Genomic DNA, 19,172 nt, shown 5'->3' with positions numbered 1-19,172 from the left:
AACCCTAATACCCACCACCATTCAGCATCTGAGAGACAAACTTATACCCACATATCTTCCCACTGTTTTGGTGATTATAAATTCATAAAAGAAGCAGGATAAAAATAAATGCCAAAATGAAAGCAAGAAATTAAAACATCATAAGAAACAAGTTAAGTGCATTTTTTTTCTACAGAAGTTAAAAAAAAAGATTTTCTATAAGGTCACGATGAAGTACAAATTCAGACTGCTATCACTGCACTCAAGGCTCTCAAATCATATCTGACTCTTCATTGTCCTAAAGTTGGGTTATTTTAGAAAACTTGAAATACTAGGATTCCCAAGACAAACCCATGGTTCCAAAGTATAGCCATCCCTGATTTTTTCTTACAATGGCTTGTATTTAACAGAAGAGTCATAAGAAAGGGTTTCAGGTATCAACAAAAATCTGTGCTTTTCCTGCCTTTACCATCCTGAACATAACATGGCTCCATCCTGGAGTTACAGTCTACACGTGTCTAGTCCTGTGGGTCTGACTACATGAAAGCTGATTTATGTGATAATGGAATTCAGTTTGTTAATGTCACATCAGGACTTAATAAAAAGTTAGGCAGTTCTCTGTGGCAGGCAGGTAGGCAAGAGGTCAGAGGGCAGAAAATTAGGGGGAGCGGTGAGCATACACTGAGAGAAGGTTGGGATTTTCTGAAGAATGATTTAGGCTGAGAGGAATCAGGAGCAAGCTTTTCAAAAACAAAACAAAATGAAACAAAAAAGAAAAACAGAAAATCCACCTGTGGCAGTAAAAATAAATAGTGGTCTCACTAGTGCTACCTCTTTCCTAGTTTTGGGAGTGAGAAGCCTAAAACGGGTCTCATGGGCTAAAATCAAAGTGCTGGCAGTGCTGCACTTTCAAGAGTGCTGGCACTCTTTCTGGAGTGTCTAAGGGAGAATCTGTTCCTGACCTTTTCCAGTTTCCAGAGGACATGTGCATTTTTTAGCTCATGGTCCTGTCCTTGAACTTCAAAGCATATTATTCCGATCTCTGCTTCTGGCCTTACATCTCCCCCCCTCTAACTTTAACATTCCTGCCTTCCTCTTATAAGAACCCTTGTGATTACACTGATCCCACCCAGATAATCCACAATAATTTCTCCATTTCAAATGCTTTAACTTAATCACATCTTCAAAGTCCTTTTTACTCTGTAAGGTAACGTATTCACAGGTTTGGGGATTAGGGTGTGGACATCTTTGGGGGCCAATTATTCTCTCTACCACAGCTGGTCTCATTGCCGCCATTTTGAGCCATACAATCAACTAATTTAATTATTATGTTTAACATTCCTAGTTCACATTCAAGAAGAAGTCATTCAATTTATTGATTACACAAACAAAAAGTCATTGGATTCACAGTAAAGTAAAAGGTGAAAGAATAGGGAAATGCCAAAAACATATTTAGGCCAATGATCTAGAAAAATAAAGCACCTAAAATTTCTAAACATGGTTTGAAAGGCGGCCTTAAAACCAAATGATAGAGAATCAAAGATTATTAAGAGTTTCAAGGGGCCTTAGAGATCATTCAATTCAATTCTCCATTTGTTAAACGAATACCATCTGTATAAAAACTCACATGAAGTAGGTAGGCTATTCCCAACCACCTCTCTGGATTATAATCTAGTTCATACTTCCTAATGTTACTACAGTCATCATAAAAGACTCTGTTAAGTGATCTGCTGAAATCTATTAAAAACAAAACTATGGTCAGGCTAAACACTCTACCAAAAGAGGAAATTAAAAGAGAAATGATATGTCCAGAAAAAAGAAACTTAAAAGACCCACTGGAGGGCTTCCCTGGTGGCACAGTGGTTAAGAATCCAACTGCCAATGCAGGGAACATGCGTTCGAGCCCTGGTCCGGGAAGATCCCACGTGCCACGGAGCACCTAAGCCTATGAGTCACAACTACTGAGCCTGAACTCTACAGCCCGCAAGCCACAAGTACTGAGCCTGCGCTCTACAGCCCGCGAGCCACAGCTACTGAGCCTGCGCACCTAGAGCCTGTGCTCCGGAACAAGAGAAGCCACCACAATGAGAAACCCATGCACCCCAACGAAGAGCAGCCCCCGCTCACCGCAACTAGAGAAAGCCCACACGCAGCAACAAAGACCCAGTGCAGCCAAAACCAAATAAAAATAAAATAAATTAAAAAAAAAGACTCACTGGAAGAATTGAATACAATCGTGTAAGAATCCCAAAATATTCCTTTTGAAAAGAGAAGTCAAAACAAAAATAATCTTGAGAAAAGGGGCTTCCCTCGACATATGTTTGGAAATCAATTTAGAATAAAGTATAATGGACAGTCTAGAGTTTAAAAACTCTTGAAAATATTTTTACCTCTCCCCCAAGGAAAAACTTTAATTTGAAAATCAGAGACTGTGTAAATAATGTAATTATACTATCAAGTAAGGCAAAAATATCAGAATTCCTTTCATTAAGGCAACTTGATAGTCTCTAAAATACTGAGGTGTTAAACTTTAGATCATACTCAGAAACAACAAACTTTTAAAAACATTTAGAGAAAGTAACAAAGCTCTTTCTATCTGCTTTATTTCTCTGTTTTGCTTTTTAAAGGAACTTATAGGCAGCTAAATTTGGGAAAGCCATTATATGTCATTGTTCTTAAACCCACATATGATTTAAGAACCTTTTTTTTTTTTTTGCAGTACGCGGGCCTCTCACTGTTGTGGCCTCTCCCGTTGTGGAGCACAGGCTCCGGACACGCAGGCTCAGCGGCCATGGCTCACAGGCCCAGCCGCTCCGCGGAATGTGGGATCTTCCTGGACCGGGGCACGAACCCGTGTCCCCTGCATCGGCAGGCGGACTCTCAACCACTGTGCCACCAGGGAAGCCCAAGAACATTTCTTATTCAACATCTATTCCAAGCGGTCACCTGGCCTTGGTTTGAATACCTCCAGCAAAAATTCACTCCCTCACAGGGAAGCCTACTGGGGACAATTTCAGCAAAGCTGCCTGGATCAGTCTCAAGGATGGCCCTCCAGGTGCCTCAGAAACGTGCACCCACACTCCTCAGAGCTGAGGCAGGAAGCATCTACTGTGGCCTCGTCATCCCTCGGGTACATGTTCTCGAAACTGCAGGTAAGTGAGTTATGATTCTTTTGTGCTAATATATATCTAAAGACATTATCTTAGTTCCAAGATGTAAGACAAGCAAGCAGGTGGATTTAATATCACAATTTAACATTTTAAACCAATATGAAAATTCCAAAGCTACTCTCATCACCTAAAAATTATTTTTTCAAGTCATAGGCCTCTTAAAATAAAGATTTCATTACAACTTCATTATTTTTCATCAAAATTTTCTAAAAACAAAGTCTGGAATTGATAGCTAAGAATCAAATGACTTTTTAAACTTAAGTTACCTTTTCTTGGCAGACTAAGAACCTCAGCCATAATTTTAAAATACTAATAGAATTACTTAAGATTAATGAAGACTACTCAAGGAAGACTCAATGAAATAGAAAATGTAAACATGCAAATTTGACCTTTCATCTAAAAGTCTAAGGTCACTCCCAATTAGCTTAAGTGATTCCACTATTAAATCTTATAAATTAATAAGCTTGCAAAAGCTAAGAAAAAAATTTTAGTCTATCCCGATCATGAAAATACATTGCCTAAGTTATTTTCATTATCATTTAAGAGGGTTATACTTTTTTTTCAGCAGGCAATAAAGGATTGGCAAAAAATCTGCCCCTCCCACCTATGCAAATGCAAAACTCAACTGTATGGTGCTTTTATCCATTTGATGATTTAAAGGATTAAAAAATACACAAAATTTAGTTCACTTATCAGAGCTCTACTATAAAGCATGAAAAGCACTGAGATTTACTTACATTAATACTAGGATTCATGTAAACGTAGTTATGGGAAAGGGAAAAGTATACTGAAATTATTCATGTCATTTATCGGAGAAGAACATTTGGGGGGGGGTTGATTTTAGTGGAAATAAAATATACCTAAGAAAACAATATATTTTCACTAAGAGGAGCTCTAAAGACAGAATAAAAAGTGTTGTTTGAAAGTAACTGATATTGTGGTCTTCTTCCGATAAGGGGTTAGAGCCCATCTTCATTGTTGATTTTTTAGGCAAGGAAATGGGAAACAAATTAGGTAAGAAAGAATGGATATCTATTTTGTAGCAGTGTTTTAGTGACGTCCAGTTGGTAAGCAGTTTCATAAAGTACTTACCTTAGGGTAGAGAGTTGTTAATTTTTGATAAATTTAGGAAAACCAGGGAGATTCAATGCACATGATATATCCTCTCTTTGATGGCAGGTCATCAAAGAGTTTCATCATTAATACTTAATTCCTTTTATTTAAGATTCTGAATTTTATAAAGATGAAACTCTTCCAGGCTAGTTTTTACCTAGAGCATAATTACAGAAATTTAGAGAAGTGTGTGGATTGAGTTGTTATCTCCCACCATAAAAGATATGTTGAAGTCCTAACCCCCATAATCTCAAAATGCAGCCTTATTTGGAAAGAGGGTCACTGCAGATGTAATGAGTTGAGATGAGGAATAGGGCGGGTCCCTAATCTAATATGGCTGGGGTCCTTACAAGAAATAGCCATGTGAAGACAGACACACACAGGGATACCATGTGACAATGAAGGCAGCTACAAGCAAAGGAAAAAGATTAGCAGCAAACCACCCCAAGCTTGGAAGAGGCAAGGAAGGATTTTCCTACATGGTCCAGAGGAAGCCTGCCTCTGGACTTCAGTATTCAGAACTGTTGGACAATAAATTTCTGTTGTTTTAAAATGAAATGAGCTATCAAACCACAGAAAGACATAGAGAAACCTTAAATGCACATTACTAAGTGAAATAAGCCAATCTGAAAAGGATACAACACTCTAGGATTCCAACTATCTGACATTCTGGAAAAGGCAAAATTATGAATACAGTAAAAATAATCAGTGGTTCCCAGGTGTTGGGGGGTAGGGGAGGGATGAACAGGTAGAGCACAGAGAATTTTTAGAGAAGGGCAACTATTCTGTACGATACTATAATGGTAGATACATGTTTTTACACATTTCCACAAATGCAAAGAATGTAGACTGAAATGTAAACTAGTGACTTTGGGTGAAATGATGTCCCAATGCAGGTTCAGCGACGTAACCAACGTACCACACTCTGGTGTGGGATGTTGATATCAGGGGAAGTTGTATGTGTGTGTGGCAGAGTATATGGGAACTCCATGTACTTTCTACTCAATTTTGCTATGAACCTAAAACTGCTCTAAAATATAAAGTCTAAAAAAAAAAATGGTTCTGCTATGCCAGGATTGGGTGACAGAAGCTAAAAAAAATGTAAGGAAGATGCTAAGGGGCTATGTTTAAAAGATAAAAGAGCAAAATAAAAAGCATCTGAAAGCTGATCTTATGCAATGAGTTCTGCTTCTGGCTAAGGCAAACCAGCTTGTATCAGACCAATGATCTTGCCAAGAACAATTAGAAAAGGTGAATAAAATTTATAATATGTACTGTTTGAACATCAAAAAGCTACCAACGCAGTGAGAACCTGAGGAACTAAGATCCTGGAGAGAAGCTCAACATTTGGATCTACTTTTCCCTTCTGGGTGTTTATTAATTTGTAAGCAGTGACTGGGAGACTGAGCAGCCAGGTAAAAGCTAAGAGGCCGAGAAACTATGCAGAGCCTGAAGCATTCTCATGATCCTGCAGAGACAAAAATCAGAGTGGAAGACCTGCCGTAAAAAAAGGCCCTGCTAACCAGCACAGGATTTCAGCTGAGATCCTGAAGAGCTCCATAGGGTGGTATGTCAGCTCAGGCTTTTTACCAGCTCACCAGAGTTGATTATGTGCATCTCTTCCCAATTTCATGTGCTGTTCAGTGATATCACAGTGGTGATTTGAAACTGGCAAGAGTGGAAGTATTTACACTATGGAAATCAGCAAAAGCTATAAATCAGAACCCTTCCTGCTGAATGTCAGGTGTTAAAAACCAACACACCCCTGCCTGCCTTCAAAAAGTAAGGGCAAGTCAGAAATAACCCAATCCTCAGAAAGGCTGAAAAATAGTTTGAAAAATCAATCTCAGATCAATTCAAATAATCAGTCCTTATCTTGGAGTCTAGCAGAAGCAAAATTAAGTACTCCAAGAGGAAGATACATTACAGTCTAGACCCTATAGTTGTTTTTTTTTTAAATAAACAATGGTAGTCATATAATAAAAATGATCAGGTATATGGAAAGAGAAGACAAATGATCAAAATCAAGAAAAAAACGACAATACAAACAAACCAACATTAGATCCAGATATTGGAGAATTCAGTATGGGCTTTAAGGTAACCGATTAAATATGTTCAAAAAATATAGAGGAAAGTACGGGGAACTTCACTAGAACACTGGAATCTATAAAAAAAAAGAATCAAATTGTAATTCTAGAAGTAAAAAATTAAAATGAGAAATTCCATTTATGGGTTTGATGGCAGATTAAAAACAGATGAATAAAGGATTAGTAAACTAGAATAGCACTTCATAAATTTTAATGTACAGACAAATCATGTGGAGACGAAGAATGACTGAGAAGGTCTGGGATGGGGTGGGGCCTGAGAGCCTGCATTTCCAGCAGCCCCATGGGTGGACAGCAGTGCTGCTTCTCTAGGGACCACACATGCTACTGTTGCTGTTCACCTTGCTGTTCACTACTGTGAATAGCAAGAAACTAGAAAAGAGGTGAGGAGAGAACATCCAGAAACAGAACAAAGAAGGAAAAATATAGAAAAGGATAAATCAGACATTGGATATCATAACATGTATAACTGAAATTCTAGGAGAGAAGAGAAAGAGAGAATGGAGCAAAAGAAATACCTGGAGAGAGAATGGCTGACATTTTCCAAAGCTGATGAAAGAGGTCAGGGCAGAGTAAAGAAGCTCCAGGAATTCCAAGGAGGAAAAATACAAAGAAAAGTACTCAGCAGGGGGCTAAGGTAGAGAAGGCATCATATCATAAAGATCTGTTGATGTGATTTTTGTCTAACGGAATAAACTCCAGCGAAATACAGGGAAGAGCCACAATGTTTTTGAGAAACTGCTTTCATGAACAAGGAAAAATGACTCAGAGGGCAGAACCAAGAAACCAAAGGGTAGAGCAAATATCAAATTAACAGTCCCAGGGATTACATAGAGTATGTACCCTAATGAGGGCGGAAGGGATGAGGGAGTTTCTGGGGCCATCTTACAATTCCACTTAATACATTAGGTAATTCTAGGTATATTTAAGGGAAAATAATAGAAATACTATACAAACTCTTCCAGCAAAATGTAGAGGAAGGAATACTTCCCAACTCATTTTATGAGGCCAACATTACTCTGAAACCAAAATTAAGAAGACATTACCAGAAAACTACAGATCAAAATTTTCCGTGAACAAAGATGTAAAAATTCCTCACAAAATTTGAGCAAACTGACTGAAATAATATATCAAAAATAATACATCATGACCAAGAGAAGTTTATCCCAGGAATGCAAGGTTGATTTAAATATTCAAAAGCCATTCAGTAGAATTCACAATATTAACAGACTTAACACCACAAACCATATGATTATTTCAGTAGATGAAAAGAAAGTGATAAAAGTTTAATTCTATTCATGATTAAAGCGTGCATGCACACACACATAATTTACCTAATTTACACACACACACACGCACACACACACACACACACACACACACACACACACGGTAAATTAGGACTTAGAAAGGGACTTCCCTAATCCCCAAACTACAGTTAACTTTTATACTGAATGGTGAAATTCTGTAAACTCCACTCTTGAGTTAGGAAAGAAGAGAAAACTACCCAATTTTATTCAGTAGTGTACTGGAAGTTCCAGGCAATACAATAAGAAATAAAAGTTACGAGGATTGAAAAGGAAGAAGTAAAACTGCAACTATCCTCAGATAATACAACTGTATATGCAGAAAAACTGGAAGAAAAAAAAATCCTACAGAAAAACTATTAGAATAAATAAATTCAGCAAAGTTGATGGGTGAAGGGTAAATATGTTAAAATCAATTCTATTTCTAAATAGTAGTAACAATTAAAAATGATTAATAATATCAAGGGAATACACACATATGGATAAAAATAATAAATGATATGCAAGGCTTGTATACAGAAAACTATCATTACTGAGAGAAATTAAAGAAGATTAAAATAACTAAGAGCTATATTTTATTCAAAGATGAAAAACTTGATATTACTACAATGTCAATTTCCCCCCAAATGATCTATAGAATCAATACAATATCAATTAAAATTCCAGCAGGATTTTTTGGTGGAAGTTGACAAATTTAGAAAGTCAAAGAATCAAGAATAGTCAGGACAATTTTCAAGGAAAAAACATTTGGAATACTTACACTGCCAATATCAAGACTTATTACAAAGCTACAGTAATTAACTTTGTGATTTTGGGGAGAAATCAACAGACCAAAGGAACAGAATAGTGTTCCAGAACAGACCCACGTGTAGAGACAGCTGATTTATGATAAAGGTGACCAGGCAGAGCAGTGGGTAAAGGATGAGGTATTCCATAAGTGGTGATGACTCAAATGGATATCCTTATATTTTTAAAAAAGTCTTGACCTCCGTACCTCATAATCTAAACAAAAATAAATTCCAGCTGTATTAAAGATCTAAAAGTAAAAGGCAAAATCATAAAATCTAAGAGTATCTTTTGTGGGGAGGGTATCTTCATGACAATGTGGGGAAGGTAATCTTAAACAGGACCCAAAAAAACACTAAAACAGAAGAAAAATATTGATAAATTCTACATAAAATTAAGAATGCTCTTCAAAAGGTGCCATTAAAAGAGTGCAAAGACTGGTTATAGAATGGAAGGTACTTAGATTACCATGACCAACAATGGATTTCTATTCAGAAAACACAAATAATTCCTATAAATCAGAGGAAGGAACAGGGGAGGAAACAAACAAGACAGGTAAGCCAAGAGATAAAGAGGCAAAGGTGTGAACAGGCACTTCACGAAAAAGTGTATCCAAATCTCCAATAAACACATAAAAGGTATTCAGTATCAACAGTTGACAGGGAGGTATAAAACCACAATTAGATTACATTACAGGACCTCCCTGGTGGCGCAGTGGTTGAGAATCCACCTGCCTATGCAGGGGACACGGGTTCAAGCCCTGGTCTGGGACGATCCCACATGCCGCGGAGCAACTAAGCCCGTGCACCACAACTACTGAGCCCTTGTGCCACAACTACTGAAGCCCATGTGCCTAGAGCCCATGCTCCGCAACAAGAGAAACCACCACAATGAGAAGCACACGCACCACAACGAAGAGTAGGTCCCGCTCGCCCCAACTAGAGAAAGCCCATGTGTGGCAACAAAGACCCAACATAGCCCCCCCCACAAAAAAAGATTACATTACATTCCCATCAGAATGGTTACTAATAAAAACACACTGCCAACTGCTGGCAAGAATACAGAGTCACTGGCATTTTTAGATATACTGCCACTGAACTCTAAATTCAACTAGTTGGGAAGACTATTGGGCAGCATCTAGTAGAGCAGAGTAATTGTATTTCCTATGATCCAGCAATTATACTCCTAGCTAAACACCCAGCAGAAATGTTTACATACACGAGTCAAATAAAAGATACAAGCAGGAAAGCTGACAGCTGTATTAGTTGCAATACTAACAATGGAATGTTGAAAAGACCCAATTCTTCTTTCACATTAGGATGGACAAATTGTGATTTGCATAATGGAATACTATATAGCAAAGAAAATGAATGAGATACAGCTACTAGCAAAAACAGACTACTCTCACCGACACAATGTTAAACTTAAAAACCCAACATTCAAACACTGATGAATTCTTTCATTTATATGAAGTTTAAAAACAGGTCAAACTAATATTTCAGAATGAGGGATAGTGGTTTCTGTTGGGAAATAGGAGAGGATAGTAAAGAGAAAGGCATGATGGGGACCTCTGGGGTACTGCTAATGTCCTATTTCTTGATCAGACTGAGGGTTACATGGAAGTATTCACTTTATGAAAACATACAGCTGTACACTTTTCTGCAGGTATTTTGAAGTTTAAAAACTTTTTTTATTAAAGAAGTTTAAAAAAGAATGAATTAGACTATAAGGACAATAGAACAGTAGTTGTTAAGGAGCTGGGGATGGAGAGAGTAGACAACTACAAAAAAAGTAAAAGGGAGTTTGGCAGGGGGCCCTGATAGAACCATTCTGTATCTTGATTGTGGGACCAGTTACACCAGTGAATGCTTTCATCAAAATTCAAAGAACTATATGCTGGAAAGAGGTAATTTTGCTGAATGCAAATTATACATCAATAGAAATTGTAATTTAGATATAAAAAGTAATTAGTTCATTTGATTTCTTTTTATGTTTATGAAAAATTAATGGTAGCACACAATTTGTTTTGGTAATCAGAAACAAAGCAGAAAATTTTCAGTGAAACAAATTCTACTTCCTCTTAAGGCTTACTAACATTTTTTCATCTTGGGCCAATGAATCTAGAAACTAAATGTTTGTTTGAGGTCATTAATTTCTGGTGCATTCTGGGAAACAGTTTGCCTTTACTGGCTCTCAAACTTTTTCACATTTATTTCAGGTCATCTTATTCTAATATATCTATGAACATGTAAATTGAGGTTCACTGTGAAAGCAACACACATCCGAAATAGACAGACAGCATCATATCTATCCCATGGAAAAGTAGGAAAACCAGGGGACCCTCAGAAAGTAACAAATTATGAAAAGCATCTCTTAAGAAGCAGGGAAGCCTCCAAGCTCACAAATATTTAAGTTTTGCCTTATTGTGAAAGACCCAAGGCTTTATCCTATAAACAGTTAGTACTAGATATTAGTTTAAAAAATTTTCCCCGTGTCATCTGAACCTCACTCTTCAAGAGAAAAAAAAAAAGGTACTATTATAGTTGCCTAAGGTCATTTAATGTACCAAGGTCTCCCTGCCCCTGACCCCAACTGGGAACAAACATTCCGTATTTCGTAACTTAAGGGTTGGTTATACCATGAGCTAGTTGTGTTAAGGCAGGCAACACAGCTGCATTTTTATAGCTGTTGGCTAAATATAATACCTTACAAGAAAAGTATCTTACCACTTGCGCTGGAACTTGCTCCATTTTTGCAGCAGGAGTTCCTGGTCTTGGGTAAAATTGGTTAATAAAGAGACTTGGAAATTTGTACTCTTCAACAAGTTTCACTGTTTCTTGAAAATCTTGGTCTGTTTCTCCAGGAAAACCACAGATAATGTCTGTAGCAATAGTTATTCCAGGAACTCTAGAAAATAATAAAACAAAAATGTACAAAGTTGACTACAGTCCATAATTATTCTATTTCCTTGACATTTTAAATACCACTATTCCTTTAAAATTAAATTTTTAGGAAAGGGACATTTGCAAACAGTTTTAAAATGCCCTAAATATTAAAAGTTTATGGAAAACACGGCCCCCTATCATCCTCAGGAAATACCCATTTTAAAAAATTTCAGATGTTTCTTCATCCTTCTATATTTTAATATTGATGCTTATTCTATTTCTAGACTTATTGACTATTAGGCAATATTTGCAGACTTCAATGAGGATTCAGCTCTTTAAACTACTCTATCCCTCCCCTTCCAACATAATCACTGCTCAATTTTTAGTTAAATTAATAGTGTTAATAGTATTTCCAGTGGTATAAATGCTGAGATATTGTTCACTTTCACAGCCAACTGGTATACTCAGTAAGTTTTCTTTTGCCATATTTAATTTTTCCTAGAGTTGATAATTGCCTTTTTTAAAAAAAAATTGCTTAATATTCTATGTACCTATGTAAATGTTTTCCAGAAGATCCATCAGTTCTATCAAAAACCAATACTACTTTCTAAACTCTCAGTGTACTATATAATTTACCAGTTCCATTTTTCTCTCTGGAAATGCCACTCCTAACTTTCTTCAAGTATGTGCTGCTTTCATAATGAACCAGCTATCATCCTTGAATGTGGTTCCTTGGTTTTCTTTCCAACCCCCCCCCCCTTTTTTTTCTGGATCCTATGTCTTCCTAATTCTTGACTATTCTATTCTCCTTAATTCTGCTGGAGCATTCTTTCAGAAGCTTCATCAAAAAGAGTGGCGGGGAAATTTTGTTGTTATTGTTTTAGCATCTCTGAACATGTCTTAATCCACACACAACTGACTGATAGTGTGGGGTGCATAGCCCTCCAAAATGAAAAGTATTACCCATCAGAATTTTGTATTGTTCCCTTTTTTTTTCTTAAGTTGGCAAGGTTGAGATGAGATGTCCAGATCCACTCTGATGCAAACTTCTTTACAAGTGCCCCACTATCTTTTTGAAAGCTTTTAGGCTACTAATTTTTTTCAATGTTTTAAAATTTCATGATAGTAGGTCTTGGATTAAGTACTGAAATATTTGTACAGGTACAATCTGGAGACTCATGGTCTATAGGTCTAATTTTATGCTATTTTAAAATCATTTTTCTCTCTCTGCAACTCCTCTCCTTGGAATGTTGAAACTACAGGATTGACCCTCTAAGCTGCTCCACTATTATTTTCCATCTTGTGCTTTTGTTACACTTTCTGAAAGATTTACTTGTTTATCTTCCAATGCTTCTATTGAAAAAATTAATTGTTTATCATATTTTAAATTTCTAAGAGCTCTTCCTCATTTTCCAGTTTTCCTTTTCACAGCTTACTGTTTTTAGAGATGCAACATCTTTTCTTAACTCTTTGAGGATACCAATTACAGTTTATCCACAATCTTTCCTTTGCTCACTATAACTGTATCTATTTCCTCTGGGTTCTTGGATTTGGTCCCTTTCATTCATGACTAAGACCTGCCGTAATAAATAGTGACTCTTGCTGCCCTTTAATACTTAAGAATAAAGCACTAAAAGCTTTTCATCAGAGTGACTGGGTAACAAGCTCCATTTGTTTTTCAACAGGTCCATACGTTAGCATCGTGGAAGTCACTCCTCTTTGGCCATTGAGTTTCTCCATAAGTATGCTACAATATTCTGTGTGAAAGAATGACAAATTTATTTTAAAAAATATTTCTTTCTTGATTTCTGCTTAGTCTCACCCAGCTATTAACTTGACTGAACTTTAATTAGTAAGGGAAGTTCCAAGGTCTGGAACTTTTCTATCTGATGCTAAATAGAAAATGAGACAATATACATACAGAAAAATCCAACAGTATATTTGGAAAAAAATTATTTAAAAAAATTTTATCATTTTATAAAATTATTTTTCTCTTTTAAGGATAATGATCAAAATTATTGTTGAAAACCATAAAAAATATACTTTTACAGTAAATGGTAAATAAAAAGACTATTTTCTAAACTAACTAAAGCATGTGAAATAGAACTATGTTAATAACTTCAATTAGCAATTTTTTACAGTTGACTTACAACTATTTCTGAACAAAAGAAATCCACACCTAAAAATAAAAGTAATGGATCACAGCAGAAGTGACAGAGAAGAGACCATCTCCCCTAAGAAATTAGGGGGAAGAAAAAAAAAAAATCTGAGAAATTGCCTGTGAAACACTGCAGCGACAAAGACAATAGGTTATTGTTCCAAGCTATGAATTGGAATGAACTTGGCACTAGATTATGGGGTATTCCCAAAGGAAAGTACCTTACTGATCCTCCCCCCGCCTCACCCCACATCCTTCTTGATCCAATGTAGTTGAGTTCAGTATTATGTAACACCTGCTTACTTTGGCCTTAAAGTCCATAGCGAAAAAGAAAAGACAGACCTTTACAGTAGTCATCATAAATGTTAAGGAAGGGGATGTTCAATGTATAAATATATTTGATAATCTACACAAAAAGGTGACCAATAACAGAGGTGGGGATAGGACACAATGAATTCGTGAAAGACCTAAGTTAGTATTTAAAAGTAAAAGCAGTTTAAATTTCAAAGTATATAAGAATATAAACTGATTACCCCAAAAATGTTTTCAAAGTAGAGACTACACTTTAATATTGAAGCTCATCTATACATTGATTTTGTATATGCAAATCATGCTACTTAGGTTCTTCAAAATAACTGGGCTCCTTAGGTGAACCAAATAAAACATCTCATATTTATACTGCTAATTTGCTTATTAGTAAATATTCTCTTCAGTTCATAAGAAAAATCAAAAATGTTTGAAGTGGACCAAATTCTAAACTAATTGCATGCATATGATTTAAGTGGCTATAAGGAAATTTTAAGGGGTGTAAAATAGAGTATTAATCCAAATATTTAATATGCTAATTGTGAGTAAATGCTGTTTTTTGAGACGGTATGAATTTTCAAATTACTAAATTTTTTTTTTTTTTTTTTTTGTGGTACGCGGGCCTCTCACGCCTCTCTCGTTGTGGAGCACAGGCTCCAGACGCGCAGGCTCAGAGGCCATGGCTCACGGGCCTAGCTGCTCCGCGGCATGTGGGATCTTCCCGGACTGGGGCACGAACCCATAAAATTTTTAAAAATGATCATTTCCACAGATTTATTGAAGCTGTGAGTCTAATAAATATAATTACTAGGTATTATGTCTTTTTAAGATTTAAAAGACTTTCTATATTTACATTTTCATAGTAGTATTAATTCTGCAGGAATGATGAAAATGAAAATGTCCAATTAGCTTAAATATGAGAAGTCTTGACCCATTTTTTTCTGACTTATACTTGCTATTTACTTGAAAAAAGAGTTCATTAAATAACTTGGGAATGGAATTAATGAGAAAGTTTCCAATTATGCATATGAATTGAGGTATATGATTAGTTATGAAAATCAATCAGGGACATGTAAGTAGAGTACTACCTATTTGCTGGCACTAGGCCAGCATTTAAGAACGCCCCAAATATCTTAAAATACTTAATTATTCACCTTGACTAAAAATACATACATATATACACGCCATACTGTATTTGAAATACTACAAAAAATGTTGTACTTTAATACACCTCAAGACTTTCACTTGCAATTTGGTGTTTCACTGGCAAAAATATAAAAAGGATGATTCTATTTCATTCTTTAGATCAATAAATTATGAGCTTCAAATTCCACATGTGAAAAAAGTGAGACTAAAACACACACTATCTGCCTCAAAAGAAAGCGGTAAAAATGATCAGAAAAAGGATCAGACCTATTAAAATTATTAGGCATAAACAAAACACATGATTAAAAGAAACATTTTTTAGTCCTATAGAGATTAATTCCAGGACAATTACTCCACAATTTCATGGAAGCTAAACTGGAAGTAGAAAGGGAATAAAAAGTATCTTGAATGGAATGAAAATAAAAATATACCATATCTAAATATATGGGATGCAGCTAAATCAGTGCTTAGAAAGAAATTTATAGATTTAAATGTCTGTGTTAGAAAGAGGTAAACAATAATCTAAGCTTCCACCTTAAGAAGTTTTAAAACAGGAGCAAATCAAACCCAAAGTAAAATAAAGGAAATAATAAAGGCAAAAGAAGAAGTCAATAAAATAGAAAATAGAAAGAAAACAATAGAAGTAAGGTGCATCTTTAAAACTAATTAATAAAATTACTAAACTAGTAGACTGACAAGAAAAGAGAAGACACAAATGACCGACTTCAGGCATGAAGGAGGGGACAGCACTACAGTTGTTATCAACATTAAAAGGATACTAAGGGTATATTGTAAGCAATTTTAAGCCAATAAATTAAAAACTTAGATGAAACAGGAAAATTCTTTGAAAGGCATAAATTATAAAAACTGAAGAAGAAGCAGAAAATCTGCATAGCCTTTTATCTATTACAAAAATTGAATTTGTAATTCAAAATACTGTCACCAAAGAAAACAACACAAAACAATGGAGGCATGCAGGCCCAGATGACGTCACATTTAAGAGAGAATAAAACTAATCCTACAGAGACTATTTCTTTCCTTTTTTTTTTTTTTTTTTTGGCCATGCAGCTTGCTTCGGGATCTTAGTTCCCCAACCATGGATCGAACCTGGGGACCTGGCAGGGAGAGACCCGAGTCCTAACCATGGACTGCCAGGGAATTCCCAGAGACTGTTTCAAAAATAGATGAGAAACTCATTTTACAAGTCCAGCAATAGTAGCCTGTATGAAAACCAGAGAAAGAGATGGAAATAATTCCAGACCAATAACGCTCATGAACTCAGAGACAAAAATTCTTAACAGAAGATAAGCAAAGTGAGCCTCAAAACACATAAAAAGTATTGTATATCATGACCGTGTTTTTAATCTCAGAAACGCAAGGGTTGGTATGATGTGCAAATATCAATTAATGCAATAAGCCATATGAAAAGAATAAAGCATAAAAACCCCATGGTGATATTAGTACATGCAGAAAACTCAGTTTACAAGTCCAGCACCCATTCATGATAAAAACTCTCAGCGAAGAAAGAACAGAAGGAAACTACTGCAATCTAATAAAGGACCTACAGCTATTATCATATTTATTGGTGAAAGACTAAATGCTTTTCCATTAAGAATAGTAACAAGGCAGAGAATTCTGTTCTCACTTCTTCAAAATATTAGTGGAGTAGAATATTATAATCAGTGCAGAAAAGCAAGAGAAAGAAATGAAAAGCATACAGATTGAAAAGGAAAAAGTCTTTTTTTTTTTGCAAGTAACATAATCTCATACATAGAAAATCTAAGGAATCTAATGAATCTACTAGAATAAATGAGTTCACTAAAGCTAAGGATCAACATATAAAAATCAACTGTATTTTCTACTGTATAGCACAGGTGACTATGCTCAATACTATTTAACAACCTAAATGGGAAAAGAATTTGAAAAAGAACAGATACAGGTATATGTATAACTGAATCACTTTGCTGTACACCTGAAACTATCAAAACACTGTTAATCAGCTATACTCCAATATAAAGTAAAAAGTTAAAAAAAATCAATTGTGTTTTTATATATTAGTAATGAATAATGAGAAAGTGAAATCAAGAAAGCAGTTCCATTCACAACAGCATAAAAATACTTAAGGATAAATTTGAGCAGAGAAACAGATCAAGAGTTTCTTAAAATTTGCTGAGAGAAATAAAAGAACAGCTAAATAAATTGAAAAATATATCATTTTCATGGATTGGAAGATTATACTGTTGTTAAGATGGTTAGTCTCTTCAAATCAATACTAAGATTCAGTGCAAAAAAAGAACTACCATATGACCCAGCAATCCCACTACTGGGCATATACCCGGAGAAAATCGTAATTCAAAAAGAGTCATGTACCACAACGTTCATTGCAGAACTATTTACAATGGCCAGGACATGGAAGCCACCTAAGCGTCCACAGGCAGATGAATGGATAAAGAAGATGTGGCACATATATACAATGGAATATTACTCAGCCATGAAAAGAAACGAAATTGCATTACTTGTAGTGAGGTGGATGGACCTAGAGTCTGTCATACAGAGTGAAGTAAGTCAGAAAGAGAAAAACAAGTGCCCTATGCTAACACATATATATGGAATCTAAAAAAAGAAAAATGGTTCTGAAGAACCTAGAGGCAGGACAGGAATAAAGACGCAGATGTAGAGAATGGACTTGAGGACACGGGGAGGGGGAAGGGGAAGCTGGGATGAAGTGAGAGAGTGGCATGGACGTATATACACTACCAAGTGTAAAATATTTAGCTAGTGGGAAGCAGCCACATAGCACAGGGAGATCAGCTCTGTGCTCTGTGACTGCCAAGAGGGGTGGGATAGGGAAGGTGGGAGGGAGACGCAAGAGTGAGGGGATATGGGGATACATGTATATGTATAGCTGATTCACTCTGTTATATAGCAGAAACTAACACAACACTGTAAAGCAATTATACTCCAATAAAGATGTTTAAAAAAATAAATAAATAATTAAGAAAAAAGATTTGGTGCAACTACTATCAAAATATTTCAGGATGTTTTTCTGTAGAAAACATTGACAAGCTGATTCTGAATTTATACGGAAATGTAAAGGACCTAAAATAGCCAAAACAATTTTGAACAAGAACAAAGTTAGTGGAATGGATGAACCTGACTTAAAAGACTTACTACAAAGCTACACTATCAAGACAGTGTGGTAGCAGTATAATGACAGATCAGTGGAACAGCATAGAGTCCAAAAATACACCCATACATTTACGGTTCATTTTCAACAAAACTGCCAAGGCAATTCAATGAGGGCAGGTGACAGTGTTTTCAATAAATGGAGCTGGAGCAATTGGATACCATATGCCCACCCCCCAAAAAAACTTATTAGTATGATACAAATAGATGGAGAGATATACCATGTTCTTGGATCGGAAGAATCAACATTGTGAAAATGACTCTACTACCCAAAGCAATCTATAGATTCAATGCAATCCCTATCAAACTACCACTGGCATTTTTCACAGAACTAGAACAAAAAATTTTGCAATTTGTATGGAAACACAAAAGACCCCGAATAGCCAAAGCAATCTTGAGAACGAAAGAAGGAACTGGAGGAATCAGGCTCCCTGACTTCAGACTATACTACAAAGCTACAGTTATCAAGATGGTATGGTACTGGCACAAAAACAGAAAGATAGATCAATGGAACAGGATAGAAAGCCCAGAGATAAACCCATGCACATACGGACACCTTATCTTTGATAAAGGTGGCAGTAATGTACAGTGGAGAAAGGACAGCCTCTTCAATAAGTGGTGCTGGGAAAACTGGACAGGTACATGTAAAAGTATGAGATTAGATCACTCCCTAACACCATACACAAAAATAAGCTCAAAATGGATTCAAGACCTAAATGTAAGGCCAGAAACTATCAAACTCTTAGAGGAAAACATAGGCAGAACACTCTATGACATAAATCACAGCAAGATCCTTTCTGACCCACCTCCTAGAGTAATGGAAATAAAAACAAAAATAAACAAATGGGACCTAATGAAACTTAAAAGCTTTTGCACAGCAAAGGAAACCATAAACAAGACAAAAAGACAACCCTCAGAATGGGAGAAAATATTTGCAAATGAAGCAACCGACAAAGGATTAATCTCCAAAATTTACAAGCAGCTCATGCAGCTCAATATCAAAAAAACAAACAACCCAATCCAAAAATGGG

General features: G+C 35.9%; 1 protein-coding gene across 5 annotated transcripts in view; it reads right to left on the bottom strand.

The window, feature by feature from the left end:
• CDKAL1 (CDK5 regulatory subunit associated protein 1 like 1) overlaps window positions 1-19,172 on the bottom strand; it is a 650,929-nt gene that overhangs the window by 163,340 nt on the left and 468,417 nt on the right. For all 5 annotated transcript variants that reach the window (XM_067752107.1, XM_067752108.1, XM_067752105.1 and 2 more), the window contains one exon: window positions 11,187-11,367. In XM_067752107.1, coding sequence (XP_067608208.1) covers window positions 11,187-11,367 — 181 coding nt within the window. The remainder of the gene's footprint in view (window positions 1-11,186; window positions 11,368-19,172) is intronic.

The sequence above is a fragment of the Pseudorca crassidens genome, chromosome 10 (genome assembly GCF_039906515.1).
Source record: "Pseudorca crassidens isolate mPseCra1 chromosome 10, mPseCra1.hap1, whole genome shotgun sequence".
Taxonomy (NCBI): domain Eukaryota; kingdom Metazoa; phylum Chordata; class Mammalia; order Artiodactyla; family Delphinidae; genus Pseudorca; species Pseudorca crassidens.
Note: the sequence above shows the minus strand (reverse complement) of the source record. Positions and strands in the feature narration are given on the sequence as shown.